Raw genomic sequence first — 19,540 nt, 5'->3', positions numbered from 1 at the left:
CTAAGGGATGTTGCAGAAAAATGCCCTGTTGTTTGATGGATAGATTGTGTAGATTACTGCAATTATTTCAACCTTACTCTTGCTTTAATTTTGATATACTGTGATTTCAATGCACCTTTGAAAAAATATACTTTTACCTGAGATTATATTTCTAAGAAAGATTAACTAGAACTGAAAATATATCGTAAGATGAAGCGTATTTGGTATTTATTGAAAAATGCCTTGAGTCTACCTTAAAAAAATTAGCCCTCCAAAATTGTAAGCTAAAATTTTTATTTTAATTACCTATTTTATTTTTTGTTTTCAGCTAATCAAACCTGAAGAATTAGTCAACCCTAACATGGATGAGCTATCCATGATGACCTACCTCTCACAATATCCAAATGCAAAACTGAAGGCTAATGCTCCCCTTAGGCCACGAACTAACCCTAACCGGTAAGATATATAAATATTAGAATAGAATATTTAAATAAATCACTCTGCTAACCAGCATACAGTATTTATTTTTTAACGTACACATCTACTCTTGTAATTGGATTGTAAAAAATAAAAAAAAAAAGGTTCACTTAAGATTTTTACAGTTTGAGTCAACTTTAATTGAATAATTTATTTCTACTGTCAACTCATGTTTTTGGTAATTTTTTGCCTTACCATCTATGTTTGCAATTTTTCCATCTCCCAAGAAATCTGGCTGCAAAAATAAGTATGTACATAATTATTGTTCATAAATGTTTTAATTCTTATTAATTTCAGAGTTAGAGCATATGGTCCTGGAATTCAACCAACAGGACCAGTTGTAGGAGCCCCAGCTGTATTCACAGTCGAGACATTCTCTGCAGGCAAAGGGTCTGTGCAAGTAGCTGTAACTAATCCGAAAGGAAAATTAGAACCAGTAAGTACTTATATTTTCTCAAGAATGAGGGTTAATGTGAAAGGGCGGAGCAAGAAAAAAAAGAATGTCAATTACTTTCAGAAGCTCTGCTGAAGTCTCTGATTTGATTTCATATGATAAATTCAGCTGTAATCATTTTTCACAAAATAAATTCATAAATCAGCATTTCTGACTACTTTTGCCAGTATAGCTCTCCAAAAATATTGTATTGTTGAATCAGATAATTAGATTCTAGTACTGCAAACTGTCTTTGTCTCAACATATTGAACATTTTATCCATAGCAATTCATTATAAGAAGTAAAATGTAAATGCACGTATTTTGAATGTCTACACAGGAAGAAAGCAGGTCTTGCTTGCTTTACAAATTTAAACTAAAAATTGGTCATCTACTGACTAAAAAGTTAAATTCAAAGAAAAACTTCTTTTATTTCATCAATCGAATTTCTCTTTAACAAATGTAAAAGCATGAAAATTTGATTTGTCTTTTCTAGGTTGATATCAAATATAATAACGATAGGAATCAAACGTATACTGTTTCTTATACGCCAAAATTAGAAGGACCCCACAAGGTTCAAGTTAAGTTTGCAGAAAAAGAAATTCCAAAATCACCATTTGCAGTCTTAGTCGAAGGTCATGTTGGAGACCCCACCAAAGTAACAGCTTCTGGTCCTGGACTGTTACCAGAAGGCAACATTATCAACAAACCCACTTACTTTGACATCTCAACAAAAGGTAAGCTCTCATCAATGGCCACAGTGCAAAACCATGTATCTCGATTGATTGCGGTGTTTCAAAATACCTAATCCTATTTTATTTGATTGAAGAGAAAGAAGCCCAATTCATCGCTTGAAATTTACACAGTGTATTATGTTAATATAGAAGAAAAATCGAAGCAATTTTCGAGAAATCATGTTGAATAGTTTTTCAAAGAAAAATTGAAGTTTGACCGGAACGCTGCAACAGCACAAAAAGAGGTACATGGTTTCACACTTTAGCCAGTGTAATCCATTTCTAATGAATCCCATGCTCTGCAGAAAGAACCACCTTCATCTGAAGTTTGATTCATTCATTTATTATGAACTGTATTAATTGTATTTATTTCTGTAGTGCTTTGATTTTAATGGACAACTAGACAAAGTGCGCATTGAAGCATCATGATGTATGGTGTCTCATCAAAATTTCACACAGCACACGATTTGTACAACAAAAATTAGTGAAAGTAGCTCCTAACAAAGATATTAAAATTTTATCGATGCTTAAATTCTAACCTCCCACACATAGAGAAAACAATAATCTACTTGACTTAACTGGCACATTGAGTATTATAGCAACAGACTTCTACGGCATGTATAAATTCTAACCGTTGGTTTAATAACTTCAGTTGAATTGCTTGTCTGAGAGACATTGTGAGAATTGCTTGAAACTACAATTGACTGTGTTTGGAGGATTTTTAGTTCATATCTATGTTTCAAGGGAGGCTGTGCCTTGATAATTTGTCCGTGGGTTTGAATTTTTCTTTAAAACCATTGAGTAACCAAAAATTATAATAGCTTTTCAAAAACATGTTTTAATACTTGGACTGATTTTATCTTTAGATGCTGGAACTGGCACTCCAGAAGTTGTCATTGTCGATGCTGCCGGCAAAAACTCGGTACCTGTAAAACTAAAGCAAACCTCAACTGAAACATGGAGGTGTGAGTATGTAGCTTCAACCCTGGGCGTCCACACAATAAATATATTTTTTGCTGGTCTGCCTATACCATCTAGTCCATATGGCGTCAGAATTTCACCTGGTATGTAATCCCATTTTTCTAGTTCCATTTTTTATTTCATACTTACCTAATCATTTTTAGGAACTTATCATAATATTATGTATCCTTATGCATGAAATTGGTCATTCAAATTAAATATTTTAAAGTATATGTGAGGGGCTTGGAGGACAAGGCGTACAAGTGCAGTTTTTGAAAGTATTGAGATATTAATCATCTCAAGAAAAACTAGTCGTAATGCATATCCTGTAAAAATTTCGCTTGCCAAATTCCAATTTTTTACCATCAAAAAGTCAGTTTGAACTTTCTTTCCTCCTTAAGAATCCATGTAATTTCGAAACTTCAAACACGTACTTCTTGAAATAGCAAAAACTGTCATCAATTTAACTATTTACAAAATTATGCAAATGATCATGAAAAAAGGGAACAGTACTTATTTGAGATAAGACTTGTCCTTGATCAACAGCAAAATTTCTACTGAAAAGAAGAACTATTTTGTATTTTTTTAAGTTGTTTGCGCTGTATCTTCGTGCATTGTTTCTTCTTCTTTCTTTTCTTATTTTATTCTTGTTTTAATAACAAAATCATTAATCTGATCAACTATTATTGTTTGCAGCCTCTGATGCAAAGAAAGTTAGAGCGTATGGAAGAGGATTACAACCAACTGGAGTGCGTGTCAAAGATGAAGCTGATTTCAGGATAGTCACGGAAGGAGCTGGAGAAGGCAAACCTGAGGTTCAAATTATCGGACCTGGTGAGAATTGTGTTATCATGCTAATATAATAAAATATTTTCACTATTGCAATCCATAACTCACCAATGACACATAGAGAAAGAAAAAAATTGAGAAGATTACGATATTGTGGAGAAGCTGCAATGAAATGTTATGTTTTTGTACACCCTGTCAGGAGTATTTGAAAGTCTACTCTTGAAATTTCATTTTATACTTCTTTCAGTAATTTAACGGAGCTACTAAACCATATGGTTACCTATTGTGGGATTCTAGTATGTTCTAAAAACTTGACGATTCCTCACAAACAGGCAAATGGTCATCTGTATACAGATGCTGTATATTCTGGAACACATGAGTAATGCCCAAAAATGTATTTCTCCCTGAATTCGTAGATTTTTCTCATTTTAATCGCAATATATTCAGAGCAAGATAAATATTTTCTTTACTCTGGATCCACAGCTTTACTCTTTTAAGAATAATACCAACATTTTTTACAACTTTGACATTTTCTTCTGTTGTTCTAGTACTCATAGGTTTTCATGTTTTAGAAAGATACCTGCATACTTAATAATTGTATCAATATTTCCAGGTGGAGTCAAAGAGCCATTCAAATTCACGGAAGTAGACAAGCATAATTACAATGTGGTTTATTTCCCACGCAAGGAAGGACGATATGTGATAATGATCACTTATGGTGGTACGGAAATTGGCAAATCACCGTTTGAAGTGAATGTTGGTCCGTACAAAGAGACACAAATCCGAGCTTACGGTCCAGGACTTGTTGGAGGTGTTGTTGCGTACCCTGCTTTGTTCACTGTTGAAACCAATGGTGAAACTGGTGCTCTAGGTAGGGTTGCCTTTTATTTTCATATGCATATGAATAAAACGCTGAACACAGAAATATTTGCTAGAGTAGCTCAACATTAATCTCAATGGCTCTGCTAATACTTATGTTCAGCATGGAAGGAGTAATTGGAAGATGCATCATACAATATTGAAGGTCTGACAAAAGTGGTGGCTTCCCACTATAAATATCACATCCAACAAATCAGAAAACAAATTTCTGAATCTGCAGGGAAAATCATATTTCCAAAGGAAAGGTTGTGCTTTGCCCCACTCTCCTGCAAATAAATCCAGTGGCTCCAACCATGAGTAGACAGTTCATTGAAACTGTAAAAAACCAGAAATTCTAGAGATGAATTTAGCTTAATCATACTGAAAGGATCTTTGTACAAATGAATTATATCAAAAGAAATTGTGAACATATTATTTGAGTGCCTCTTAGTTTCTTTTGATTTAAATTATTAGCAAACAGTTCCTTTCTGTATGAGCATGTCCAATATGGATGTGCATGGTATGTATTAGGAAACAATCGGCATAATCGATGGAGTAATAAATATAATTTTCAACTATACTTGAGTATCTATAAACTGAAGCTCAAAATAGGACAAGAAAAGGCGGGGACAAGGCTGAAAAAACACAATAATTTACAAAACATGGGACGTTTCAACCGGTCTCCCGGTCATTATCAATCAGCCATTTTGATCCAGATAACATCGTATCTGGCTAATTGCCAGTTTTGAGTATTTTCTTTTAAAAAATTAATGCCTAGGGTGTGTCTGATGCTTCCTCTGTTATGATAATAATATATTTTTCCAGGTTTTAGTATTGAAGGACCATCACAAGCCAAAATCGACTGTCACGACAACGGTGATGGCTCTGCTGATGTTAGGTATTATCCAACTGCGCCCGGAGAATACGCAGTTCACATTCTTTGTGATAATGAAGACATTCCAAAATCACCTTATGTAGCTCAAATTTTACCAAACACTGACTACTACCCTGATAAAGTAAGTATATTTCTACAGTGTGTCATTTGCTAGTTTTTTTTTTTTTTTTAAAGATAGAGAGAAAAAAAACAGTATCCCCCTCCCCCCCCCAAAAAAAAAAAAAAAAAAACACAGTTTAAAACTCCTGAGCCATACAATTTCAATAAATTTTTAATGATTTTCCACTATACTTTTAATAAAACATTTTCTGTAATGATTTTCTTTTCCCTCTAAAATATGAAACATGTGCCCATATTGTGGAACTCTATCAAAAAAAAGGAACAACACTTACCATCATATCATAGCTAAAACACTTGATGCCACTGGTCCGACAAAAACAAAGAATACTTCAGAAATAATTCCCTTCAATTTTGTAAACCACTGATAGCTTGTTAAAGTCTTATATTTGAAATATTTTCAGGTGGAAGTTCATGGTAAAGGTGTTTCGAAAACTGGAGTCATTAAGGGGAAGCCAACAGACTTCACTGTTGACACCAGAAAAGCTGGCTCTGCGCCTTTAGATGTTCAGGTAAATTATGAATTCATATGTCTTGATTAGAGGAGGGTTACTTTGCAAAACAATGCAACAATCAGAACAATGAACGTTTGAATTTGAAGAAGAGGCGTACTGTGAATGATTTTAACTTTTGCTTTTTTGCAAATCAAGTAGCACTCAGAATAACTTTTTAGTACAAATATTCATGAATGGCAAAAGGAGGACAATTAAACAACAAAACAGTTTTTGGAAAAATAATTTATGATGAAATATTCTATTGCCATTGATGATTGCTCTTAGAATAAGATTCATCTTCCAAGTTTATGCTAATAGAACTTTTTGTGCTGAGCAACTGTTTTAATTACTGCTGCGTTTATAGTGTTATTTCCTCACCATTGCTTTGTTAAATGCCCTCTTAATACATATTTTGTTTTCCTTTGACAGGTTTTAGATGCTAATAGTAATAATATTGATGTAAATATTAAGGACAACAAGAATGGCACTTACACTTGCTCCTACTTACCAAGGTCTGGCTCAAAACACACTGTTCTGGTAAGGAATTCTAATTGTAGATTTTAAACCCTTATAATCGTCGTTTTTTGTATCTCTAATTCATAAGTTAGTGCAACGGGTAATTCAAGCAGCTGCATTAAGTTGACCTTTCCCGATCTTTTTATTTTGCTCCATTCATGACACTCATCTATCCATGGATTAGACTAAAATTGTAATTTCTTTTTCATGATCATTATTTTACAAAATGATTTTTTGTTGGTATGGAGCCAACAGCAAAATCATTATCTTCAAACAGGTAATGTCAACCATGATCGAGCTGTGATGAGTGAAGGCAACACATATATTTTTCTATTATTTCATAAATGAAGAGACAAATTTTAATTTTTCTTTTAATAATACAGTCATTCCATTGTTTCTGTGTTATTTTATTTAATACAATGATATATCACTTGTATTTCCATTTGTAAAAGTTTCCGGAAGTATCCTCCAAAATCCTACTTTTAGCAATTTCAGCTTCTCTAAATGTAATTTTTTATTTAAACATCAAATTTCCTTCAAATAATAATTCATTTAATCCTTTTCTCAGGTGAACTATGGAGGAGTTGCCGTCCCAAAAAGTCCATTCCGCATCTCTGTCGCACAACCATTGGATGCCTCTAAAGTTGAAATATTTGGGCCTGGAATTGGGAATGATGTAAAATCAAACACACCCACCCATTTCAATATCGACTGCAAAGAAGCTGGAACAGGTAAACAGATTTTTTGATCCCCTTAGTTCCTGATTCACATTTCTCTCTTGTTTTGTTTTGCTCTACATTCTGAATCAAATAATGAGGGAAATGTGATATAAGTTACATACGTGCACAAGAAAATTAAAATAATAGTTAAACTCCAAAAGTTTAAATTATTCTTTCAAATTTTAAGAATTATTTCATGGTAACGTTTACTGAGGCATTCATTCCATTGAGAAAAAGTTCTCCCAAATTGCTCTTCTCCAGGGATTGTCTGTCTCAATTTCCTCTCAGTGCACTACCTTTGAGCCAATGCTTTGAACATATTGTTGAAAATAATGCAATGCTCATCAGTTTTAAAATTTTACATGAACGTAGAATAAGGTTATGCTGCATACTAATGATATGTTGTATGTATGTATAAAGCCGCTTTTATAGCACTCTCTGGCGCTCTGTGACACCTGGCCGCCAAAGTCCCCTATCCTATTATATGTTATCAGATTGTTAAAAATCATGAAAAATGTCACAATCCGTCTGCATTGTCATTTCAGGAGACCTAAAAGTTAGTCTGAAGAACAACAAGGGTGTTGAGTTACCAGTCCGTGTGACGGACAATGAAGACAATACTTACACCGTAGATTATTCAGCTCCCTCTGCTGGGCCACACACTATCACCTGCACGTACGGTGGCCAGACAGTCCCTCAAAGTCCCATCAAAGTCCAGGTTCATCCTCACATAGACATTTCCAAGGTCAAAGTTGAAGGCCTCGAACCAAGTAAGTACCTGTTTACTCAACCATCATACCTAGTTCTCTCCTTTCACCTTTCCCCCTTTTTTCTCTCATTTAGCTTTTTAGTTAAAATTCACTGAATAGATACAGTAATTAAAGATCAATGGATTAAATGAACTTCAAAGAGCGACTTTTTAACATGGTTCTGTCACAATGTTTAAAATCTAAAAGATGAGTCTTTAAGCACTTTCTCTTCCTAAAAATACTGTGTAACATACTTCCATCACAGAACTGGTCAAAGCACCAAGCACTATTCCGAGAGCATTTCTCTTGTGGGAATAATAAGGTTTGAAAAATTATGAACACGAAGTAAACCATTGAGGACTGATCAGAGAAGAAATTATCTATTGCTGAACAGTTTTGTGTTGTTCAGTCTCATCCTCATTCCTTTTCAGAGGTTCTATTCTTCATGAGAAGTTCAGCAGGCAGTAATTGCAATGAGTATTTTATGCGTCTTTTAAAGATATAAAATAGGGAATTCAGGTTTTCTTGAACTCTCAGGTTTCTCTTGAAAGTTCTGTAAGAGCTATTTTTGTTTTTAATAAAATTGTTCTTTTGAGTAAATTTGTCAACTAGCTTTAAATTTTGATAAAATCTGTTTGATGTAGGTATAATGACGACTGATCATTTAAATTTTTGTTTCTTTTACCAAAAAAAATCATAACCTGAACCCCAGGAGTTGTTTAAACATTTTCTTATCAGAGCTATCTTCATTCATAGTCTCAAAATATTTGAAATGTATCCTTTTTCCTTTTTCTCCCCTGCTTTCACCAATTCACATGAAAAATGTGTAAGTTAAACTCTTTTCAAGCTTTTTTCTTTATCCGCACAGCTGCAATCATCAACAGTTTACAGCAGTTTAGAATCCAAACCTTGGGAGCTGGGAAAGCTGAACTTTCAGTGGCAATTACGAGCCCCTCAGGCAACAAAATTCAAGCTCACATCATTCCTACCCATGAAGGGTACCTCGCAAATTTCATGCCAACAGAACTAGGCGAATACTTGCTGAATATCTCATACGGTGGAGAACCGATCTCCCGAGTCCCGTTCAGAATGATCAGTACATACGGGAACAACCCAGAATATGTAAAAGCTTTTGGACCGGGTTTGGAACAAGGCATTGTCGACAAACCAGCAGACTTTGTGATTGATACAAGAGGCGCAGGCCAGGGTGGTCTGGGTGTCACTGTTGAGGGTCCTTGTGAAGCTGCCATCAACTGCCGTGACAATGGAGATGGAACATGTTCGGTCTCTTATCTTCCAACAGAGATTGGAGACTACAGTATCAATATTACGTTCAACGATGAGCATATTCCTGGTTCACCATTCCAAGCCTTCATTTACCCAGCTACAGACCTGTCTGAGGTGAAAGTCTTCGGCAATGGAATTCAACCTCATGGTACATAGTCGTTGCAAGCGCGTGTTTGTGGAGCCTAATCAGCTAATACTGCCTGGGTTTTTTTATGTTGTTTTTGGTTCTGTTCAGATATTGTTGAAAATTCTAGGGAGTTTGTTCTTCTGCTTGGTGTTGTGGCCAGAAATTCTCCATGATTGGATCAGTGGCAAAAATTTCCCCTGAGCGGGTTCCACACCCCCTTGGACCACCCTTATAGCTACACCTTTGTTCTTGCCTTTCATAAGAGTCCCTTGTCCATCGGTTTTTTCTCTTCAATTTTCAACCATTTTTTCGTTACATAAACCAGTAAACCTCTTCTGTACACCAACTTACGTTTGAACTCCGTTTAAAAGTTTGAATTTTTATTTTCCTCATTTTTAGAGTACTGAAAGAAGTACATTTGTAAAAAATCTTTTGACATTTATGTTGTTTTGTTCTTTTTTCTTGTTTTTCAAGTCATATTCTTGATTAACAACTCATTTTTGACTTTTTCCCTTTTTTAAATTTTCTTTGTGTTCAGTTTTTTTTAATTTTTTTAATTTTTATTTTGATAAGAGCATAAAAACACATTTATGCTCCTACAATAATGTTTGATTTAACCATCGTACTGTGACCACCATTCTTCTCATTGTTTTTATTTTTGTTTTTTTTCAATTCACACTTTTTTGTGCATGCATTGCTGAGACGCATTGTTCCTATCGTTTTTTTATACTAACTCGTGTCCGAAGCACCAAGTTGAATGTGACCTGTAAAATTCGATGAATCAAAATTTCTGAATTAGAGCATCTATTTAAATGTCTGCCCACAATTTTTCAACAATCTCTCAGAATTTTTTTCAGTAGTTCATTTTTTTTTAAAGCTCATCTCATGGACATTTTTAGAAGAAACAATTTTACACCTGCCGTCTTAATCATTAGTTACTTTTTCCCTTGTCTCTTTGGTTGTGAAATTCAAACTTGATCATCAGAGAACTGTCAATTTTTCTCAAATTTCTAGATCTTTCCTCTTTCATGATGACTGAAAGCTTTTATGCTTCGAGTGTATGTGAGAGGAAATTTCCAAGCATTTGCAAAGCTTACACATCGACTGGTCCAGGCAATATTTTCAGCAGTCAACTGGCCTTACCAGGACTTAAAAATGAAATCTATCGCTTACACTGGTTAATGGAAGCATATTAAATAAAAATTTAAAGGATATGGGTCTTTTGCAGTTCTCTTACTACCTGTGACGAACTGTGATTTCCGTCGTTAAAAAATAAAAATTATGTTAATGCCTTTGTATCACTTTATTTTTTTTCTGTTCTAGGTGTTTATGTAGACTCACCAACCGATTTTACCATTGATTCAAGAGCTGTTGCATCTTCTGTTCCTCCTAAAATTGATGTTAAAATCACGAACCCATCTGGCAAAAATACTGAAAGTCATGTGCTTCCTCAGGCAGATGGAACATTTAAAATCAACTATACACCTTTCGAGGAAGGTAAAATCAGTTTAAAATTAAAATTCGAACTCGCTTATTATCTAAAATTTCAACAATTATTTATAAAACGTTGACCTCCTGGTGATGAGGTATCTCTCGTGAGAATTTCAATAAAAAAGTGTATCACAATTCGTACGTAAAGAACATATTCTAATGTCTAAAGTAAATTTTGCTTCTTGTGTTTTTATATTATGAATTGTATATTCTTTGTGTGAAAAATAAATCACTGTAAGCATTAGGTGGTCATTAAACTTACTGACTGTACTTCCAAGTATGGCAAATAATTGATGCATTGTTGGAAACAAACATTTATTTTCGTGTCAACTACAGAAGTAGCAGTAATATCAATTTTGCGTTCAGATTCTGCTATAACCATCTTTAGTTAGATTACCTTAATGTTGCTTTTATTTCTCAATGAAGGGTGTGAGTTCAAAGTTAATGGAATGTTTCTCTTTTCATATATATTTCGCTTGGCTATTGAGAAGAACACAGAAAAGAAAATCGATATCGCCAACAGTACACCCCTTCTCTCCATGAGCAATAAGATTCCATATTCTGAATAAACATAATAAAACTTGATTAACCTTCATCACTAGTGTGGCTCATGTTCCCTTCCAAAACTTTTTAAGTTTTTTCATCAGTTCAATATTGTTATGTTTTTGCTTTCAGGTAAGCATAACATCGATGTGACGTATGATGGTATTCCGCTGCCTGGTGCTCCATTCAACGTCAGTGTCAAGGCAGGATGTGACGCTAAAAAATGCAAGGCATTTGGACCAGGTCTTGACAGGGGTTTGGTGGATAAGCCTAATTCATTCACAGTAGAGACCAAAGGTAGGCCTCATTTCAGTTATTCTTGCCTAATTGATTTCCTCTCTCTGTTTTTACCCAGATGAGGCTAAAAATTAATACTTATTTCTACTTGAAATTGTCATTTTTCTCTAGCCTCTGAAATGGAAAAAATTTTAGAAACTGAAAGAAGTAAAATAAAATAGAAACAACATAATAGAATTAATTAACCAGTGATGAGAGAATTGTCCTAAAAAATTAAAAGAAGTCAAACAGCAAAAGAGAATTCAACGATTAAATATAAAAACTTTAGGTCAAACAATGTCATTATAAGATTTTTGATAACAAATTAAACCAAGGCGTATTACAATTAAAAATATTTAAATCATTTTCTTTCTGGAAAAAAAAGAAAAAAATTACTTATGCTACTCTTTGATTTCATTAGTTATCAAAAGTAATTAAATCGGCTTGTGCAAAAATCATAATTGTCCATTTCCTTCAGTTATTTGACTCTTCAAGGTTAGATGCATTAATAAATCATAATGTCATGCATTCTAGGTGCTGGCACTGGAGGACTCGGACTGGCCATTGAGGGTCCATCAGAGGCTAAAATGACATGCAAAGACAACCGAGATGGATCATGTTCTGTTGAATACATTCCTACGGAGCCTGGAGACTATGACGTTAGCATCAAATTTGCGAACCAACATATCCCAGGATCTCCATTCAAGGTAATTCAAAGGTTTGCTTTTAGGGCATAAATAAAACACTCACTCCTGGAGATTATTGCCTCATGAAACAAACTGGCATTTCTTTGCCCTTCAAAATGCAGGGGAATGCAAAAGAAATTGAAGCGCGGGGAAAGGAAACTAAGTGTGGGGCTATGAAAAACAATTTTTGCATTCCTCTGCATAATGCGGGAGAATGAAATCAAATTGTTTCATTGCCCCGCGACAAAAAATCTAACCTACTCCAGGTGTATAATTTTAGCACGGGGCTGTGCAATAGTTTTGTTTCATTGCCCTGCGCTATTGCAGGACACTGCAATAATTTTCATGCCACATTTTTTGCCTCACGCTTTGCGGAGCAATGCAAAAATTTGGTTTCATTGCCCCGCGATTCTAATTTTGTTGCATTGCTCCACGCACCCCAATAGGGCGTGTTTCACGGGGCAATAATCTGCGGGGCTTTGCTGCGTTACCATTTTGGAATAATATTAATTAATGAAAAACAACTTTAAAACTGTGACTTTAAAGGCTGTTGTTTATATGCGCATTGCCAAGAAAACCAAGGAGGCGTCTGCTACTATCTGTCCCATATTAGTAATTTTCCAACCAGGCAATTCTTCCACCTCAAATTTGATCGGTGCATCCATTTTCAGTGTGGGACTGCACAGATCATAAACCGCAGAAGAGGAATTGCATCGTCCAAAGTGAACATGCAGCAGGACAAATATTTTTGAATATTATCTTGGCTCTCTCTGCGACATGTATTTAAATGAAAGCTCAAAATTTGCAACTGGGAAATATAATTTTTTTACTTTATTATTGATCAAGAAAATTGGGAAAAATTCCTGTAGACTGTGTGCACTCTTTAATTTTCAAAAAACGCAAGAATTGAAGATCAACAAGCAGGCTTACTCTGATTTGAGTGAGGGTGTTGCGCTTATTTTAAAATTGTCCATGGTTGTCTGTATCTCATCTGAAGTTCTAAATTATACATCAGTAATATTCTAGCCTAAAGCATACCAGAGACATCTATATTTTCAGATCAATCTAATAGAAAACAAAATGATTCTCATATTTTTAAAAATCAATCATAGATTTCAAAGTGTAAATAAACTTAGATATTGCCATTGTTGTTATTTTGCCTTTTTACACACAGAAAAGTGGCAGATGACAAGTAATGATGTGCGGTTGGCTAATGTCATATGTAGTTACTGTAAGTAACCCGAAATCTTTTTTCTATTATTAAATTTCAGGTTCCTGTTGGTTGCACAGTCGACTCTAAACAGGTGAAAGCTTTTGGTCCTGGATTAAATGCAAATGATGTTCGTGAAGGAGTGCCAGTTACATTCCGGATTGATACCACAAAAGCTGGGAAAGCTCCTCTTGATGTCACTATCACAAGTAATGGAGGTATGTCTATTTTTTAATATACCTGTCTGTTCGTGAAACTCCTGTAGAGTATGTTCAACTCGTAAATAAATGCACATTAGAAGGTCAAAGTTCATAAGAAGAATTTGGAAGTCATCCTGTTCTTATAGTTGAATGAAATCATAATTAGAAGTAGTTGATCAAAAATCCCTGAGAAAGAAGCATGCATGTGTCCCTCTACCATTTATTCTACCAGTATCTGTGCCTCATCAAAGCAAAAAATGTCCAATGAACTTTTAACTTTTCTTGCATTTCTAAAAATCTCATTGCCTGAAAATTCAGGTTTTTGCTAAGATGAATTGTTTCTAGGGCAATTGTGCCTCAACTCTCTTTCAAAAATTCAGGGTGCTTTCAACTACATGCAGTTTAGGGCATGCAAAAGTGAAAAATTTGATTCAATTCATTAAATAACTTGGTTTAAAATCAAACGAGTGTCAATTTACTGTGCAAAAAATCAAGAAATTTCATTTCAAATATCAGGAAAACAAAAATGAAATATTAGTATGCACCTTGTGTATTTTCTATGCTTTTTCAGAAGGTGACTTCTTAAACTCTTAAAAAATCGAGGGAAGGTGTCAGTTTACTTAGAAAACTATTTTAATTTAGGATCATTCAATAACAAATCAAAGTCTCAAGGTAATTAATAACTCAAACATAGCGATGGTAAAACTACCTAACAACGTATCTTGTTTTGCAGTGGTTCAAAGCTCCTGTCTTCTTTTACTCTTCTGAAGGGGACCCAATCATCATTATTCCTTAGAATATTGTTTGATCCTCCTTTGCTATTCTGAAAATATTTTCTGAACATTTTGCGTAAAAATTTTGAAAATCATTCTTTTATAAATAAAAAATGAGCAGACATTTTCAAGCACCACAATGAAGGTCCTTGGTTTGTGAGTTTTATCATCAATTTTAATCATTCTTCAGTGGTGTCCAGGTTCATTCTCATTTTGAATTTTTCATCAATGAACTATTATTTTTCAGTGCCTCTCCCTGAGAAACCAGTCATCCAAGATAACAAAAACGGAACTTATGATGTAACTTATGTGCCAAACAAAGAGGGAGCCAATCTCACAACAAATGTTAAATACGACAATAAACCATTCCAAAAAGGTAATATATATCTTATTATCTTCTCTCCGTGCATGAATATCAATGTACTTTCAATATTTTATTTAAAGCATGTTTTGATAAAAATAGGGACGGAACATAGAATTATTGTTTCTATCTTTCAAATTACCTTGAACATTCCAAAACAATCGTCCAGGCAAAAATTTGCTTTTATTTCTCTTTAACTGGATACAATAATTATTTTAAAAAAAAAACTTTATTTGGCTGAATTATTTGTTTTTTTTCCTTCCTCACGTTTTTGAAGAATTTTAAACACCAAAATTCTGAATCTTCAAACATTGAAGTGAAAGCTCGTGTTTAAAACTATAAAAGCAACCTTTATTAGACTTAGAATTTCAGAATCTCCCATCAGAAGATGCAATTTACCATCTAGCATACCACCAATCAGTATTTTTTTCAGCATTACCATCTTTGCATAAAAAATTATTTTAATTTTTGTAATAATCATTCTGTTTTGTTTTTTGTTTTGTTTAAAGTCCATTCAGCTTTAAGGTGAAGCCAAAAGTTGAGCCAGACAAGGTGAAAATCAGTGGTCCAGGTGTGACTGGTCCAGGCGTGCCTGCATCTTTGCCTACAGATTTCAACATCGACACAACTCAAGCTGGTTTTGGGGATCTCGAAGTTAAAGTTGTGGTAAGTATTTAATGAAATTATTTTAAATACCAACAAAAGCATTCTGAGAAAAATAAATACTTACTTGAAAAAATCATAATTCCTTCAGATCTAGGAGGGTAAGGAGGCAATTGATTATCTAGTATAGCCTAGAAGATGATCAAATTTTGAACTTCCAAATGAGGAGTGCCGCATCATAAATTCATGGAAATCGAAAAAAATAATTATCCATGTGACCACTTTTAAGAGACCATTTACCCACTTTAAAAAAGTAGCCTTGTTAAGAATGACATAATATCTCAAAAATCATTTTTGAATTGTTTCAAGTGCTTATAGAAATCATTTTGTTTATTATTCCAGGGCCCTGATGGATACCCAAGAAAAGTCTCTGTCAGTGACAAAGGTGATGGTCTCTTCAAAGGTACCTTCACTCCAGACGACTGTGGCCGCTACAAAATCATCACTAAGTATGGTGGGAAAGAAACTTCTCCTGTGCCTGTCACCATCCAATCCATTGCAACTGGAAATGTAAGTAGTCTCAATTTTTTTTGTACTTTCTGTTTCGCATGATCCAGAAATTACCATGGAAGTAGGTGTTCCGTGGGTCAATTTTAGTGTGAGATGCACTTCCAAGACTGAAAAAATACAGATCAACTTTTTTGATCGGAAAAAGAGGCTGAAAGCTGAAGTACTGCAAGGAATGTTTCTCATTGGCCTAAGTTTATGATGTCGCAAGAAGCAATGGTCCGTAGTTTTAACTATTAGGAATCTAATTTAACGAGGCTATTATATGATCCACAGAATTCATCTAATTTGTTTAAATGATAAATTCCGGTGAAAGTAAATTTCTGGTTCATGGATGAGGTAAATCATGGTTTGAAGATTTCATTTGTTAAATAACAGCCAAATGCTCAGTCCGAATATCGACGGTGAAACTCCCAAACCACGAATCTCGGTTTGCAACATTGCAGACATCCTGTCATACTTCATTTTTTAAATGGAAAACTACTCAATATCAACTCTTCAAAACTTCCAAGATTTTTCTTCGGCTGAGCAGAAGAAATTCTGTAAACGGTTCAAAAAATGTTATTGATTTGTTCTTCTTTCAAAAAATAAAATGGATGTGGAAATTTTCGAGCACCGCAAATGAGATATGTGGTTTGGGACTAGAATAAGAGCCCTACTCCAGAGGCCAGGAGACGGCCGCCAAATGTTAGCAAAGCACCAACTAATGCGATAGTCCGCTGTTAAATACATTCTTAGTGATGACCCAATTTTTTCTCTTTAAATTTGACCTAAATTTGCTTTTAAAGATTAACACGATTTTCTAATTGAAATCCCTTCTAAATGTAAGATTGAACCCATTTTTAAAGTGCCTTGCGCAATTCATGAGTGGCTTCAGAATATTTCTAACAATCAAAAAAAAACTTGATTTCTCTCCAGTTTGATCGAAACTCATGTTGTTGTTTTTTTTTTGCTTAGGCTGACAAGTGCAGAATCGCCAATCCGATCAAAAAATCTGTGCCAGTGAATGAAGAGCAGCATATCAAAGTGAACGCTAGTCAAGCAGGAAAAGGAAAGGTGACTGGAAGAGTTAGATCAACCTCTGGCAGGTAAGAACCTTCGAAGTTATTTTTTAACCTTTAGGACGTTTCTCAAGGTAGAGAGGGTATAGCTAATGGTAACTGTTTGTGAGATATTTTTCTCTGTGAGCTTCCGAAAAGTACTGGAAGATGAGGTGTTCACTGGTCATATAATTATATGAAGCCATATAATATTGCCATATTTTCATTTTGTTTGTAAAATTATAGGTAAGTCTTACTAAATTGCTGTATTTTTGTTGCATCATTTGATTTTTGGGTCAAAATTTTTGTTCACTCAGCCAACTTCAGCAAGTATGCAAGATCATGATTCTTTTCAAAGTAGAGTAAAATCACAATTTGATTACTTTCAAAATAATCAAATCCAAAATTGCTAACAGCAATAAATTGTTATTTATAGTCGTTTATAATTTTTATCTTTTGAAGTCATTACTTCTATTCGGGATTGCTAAAATGGCAGGCTGTTCCCCCTGCAAGCTTTATTTCAAAGGTGACTGTAAGCTTTTTCATTGGCCTCGCGGTTATAATTTTTTGCAAAAAACGGTCATATAGTCTGATATACGTGCCATATTTTTATTTTTGGATTTCTGTAGACACCTTGAAAGAAGAATTCAGTCACTCCCATAAGGAGAGACTAGTTTCCTCTTCCGAACTCTTAAAAAAAGTTAATTTTATCCGAAGACCTTTAATTACGTGAATATTGCAACTTTGCAATTTTAGGTGTGCACCTTGTTGTTTTAACATTGATATTGTGTACTTTTTGCTAGAAAATAACCAAGTAAGTTGCAAATGAAGAGAGAGGTCAAAAGGGGAAGTTAGGGTGGGAGTTATTTTGCAAAATCAAATGAGGTCTCTGGCTCTGGAGGGTCTCAAAAAATTTTGTAAACCTAACCCTCATGAAATTGAAAAATTACGCTATTTTTTTTTCGGCAATAGAACAGTTGGATCAAAAAAGTCTGAAACCCACTCCTTAGCACAATATTTGCATGGTTTGTGGAAGATGCTTTTTCTTTCCTGGGTCTGGGGGCAGTTTTAATCATCGGAAATGAGCAAAAGCCAACCTCAGGTGGTTGCCGGTGTTGCTGATTTGGTGTCATTGTTCATTTGTTTTGTTCATAAGCAAACCGTGATATTTGATGATAGCTCATGCCCACGCACACAAACTCTCTATTTCATCAATAGATATGCAGGCTATTTTGACAAATATTACGTCTAGAATAGTCAGTTTTCGTTAGCAGCAAGTCGCCAGAAGCTGTCGCAAGTTGCTGCTACTTGTTTCCCCATGCGGTGAGGGAAACTGCCTCCAGACAACGGAAATTTGAAAAAAACGTGTTCTAAACCTTGCAAGCTACGCACTCAGAAACAAATTCCAGAATTTTTTTTAAATGTGACTATCATGATTTTCGTGCCAGTTTACCCGCACTAGTAACAGACCCATCATGTGTTTGTCTTGTGTACAAGAATAGACTAAGTTAGAATGGACCTATGTGATTGGACGGCTGTGTTGATCCGCCGACTGGCAATGGGATCGTCATGCATCAGTTCTTTATTGTACCGAACAATTGACTGGTTGTTGGCCAGTTAATAGGTGATTTTCTAGTCACAAAGGACTCACGATTCCTTTACCGATTTTTGATCAACGTTGCCATCCAATCACATAGTTCCATTTCATCTTGGTGTCTTCTTGTCCACCATACAAACACATAATTTCGATAATCGATCTGCAGGCCCTTTACGAAACACCTGATCGATTGTTCACCCCAATCAGATAGACAGCCCTTGAATATCTATTTAGACCTTATCCTCAGGGGATTTTTTCCCGCGAGTTGTCGTTGCGGACAGATGCACTGAAAAAGTGGTGACAATTATCGACTTATTTAATAACAATCACTGTGCCAAGAAAAATTGTGCAAAGAAGAAAACAATTTGACAAAGAACATTAAAGTCTGAATAGTGAAAAGATTTTTCCTTTTCTTTTCAAAGTGAAACTTAATGAAATGTCGCGTTTTACCCACCACGACTTGAAATAACGCGACGATTACGCGTCCCCAGCTGTGTGGTGAGCTCGAAGAAAACGAGTGCGCCTTCAATTTCAAAGTATGCAACGCGGACATCCCTCGAGTACGAATAGTTGTATGCCGGCGCCTTACACTTACTCGCGAACTGACACTGCGAGAAACCACTTAGCGAGGGCTTGAGCATTGAACAATGTGTTATAATTCCATTATTTACGTTTATCGACGAATATCGAGTTACTTAATATCAATCGCCGTGCCAAGAACAACTGAAATAAGAAGACGAATCAAAAGCGAATTGCGTGCCATTCGTACCGTTCTTTCGATCGGTTTTTTTTTTTTTTTTTTTTTTTTTAAATAATTTGTTTAAGGTGATTCGATGGACGCCATATTTTGTGTCAGAACGGCATGCGATATATCGCATCAATTGGTTCCATTTTTCCAGCTACTCGTCATTTTTCTCTAATTTTGAGATCGCAATTCTGTTGTCAGGAGACTAAAGCACTCACTTACCAATTTTAACAAAAAAATTCAACGTAGGTAATAAAGGCGTGGTTTAAAATATAGCATTTGAGTGCAGTTTCGATATCAGCATCGAATGCGATG

At 34.8% G+C, this 19,540-nt stretch overlaps 1 protein-coding gene across 1 annotated transcript in view; it reads left to right on the top strand.

Annotated features, from left to right (window-relative positions):
* LOC109038974 (filamin A protein cher) overlaps positions 1-19,540 on the top strand; it is a 156,490-nt gene that overhangs the window by 64,817 nt on the left and 72,133 nt on the right. The window contains 21 exon segments of the mRNA XM_072299536.1: positions 308-435; positions 754-892; positions 1,385-1,625; positions 2,489-2,686; positions 3,279-3,416; positions 3,985-4,242; positions 5,055-5,245; positions 5,646-5,753; positions 6,165-6,272; positions 6,820-6,982; positions 7,516-7,740; positions 8,588-9,154; positions 10,457-10,630; positions 11,300-11,464; positions 11,978-12,150; positions 13,401-13,557; positions 14,560-14,673; positions 14,676-14,688; positions 15,183-15,339; positions 15,679-15,846; positions 16,801-16,931. Of these exon segments, the coding sequence (XP_072155637.1) occupies positions 308-435; positions 754-892; positions 1,385-1,625; positions 2,489-2,686; positions 3,279-3,416; positions 3,985-4,242; positions 5,055-5,245; positions 5,646-5,753; positions 6,165-6,272; positions 6,820-6,982; positions 7,516-7,740; positions 8,588-9,154; positions 10,457-10,630; positions 11,300-11,464; positions 11,978-12,150; positions 13,401-13,557; positions 14,560-14,673; positions 14,676-14,688; positions 15,183-15,339; positions 15,679-15,846; positions 16,801-16,931 (3,716 nt within the window).

The sequence above is a fragment of the Bemisia tabaci genome, chromosome 4 (genome assembly GCF_918797505.1).
Source record: "Bemisia tabaci chromosome 4, PGI_BMITA_v3".
Lineage (NCBI taxonomy): Eukaryota > Metazoa > Arthropoda > Insecta > Hemiptera > Aleyrodidae > Bemisia > Bemisia tabaci.
Note: the sequence above shows the minus strand (reverse complement) of the source record. Positions and strands in the feature narration are given on the sequence as shown.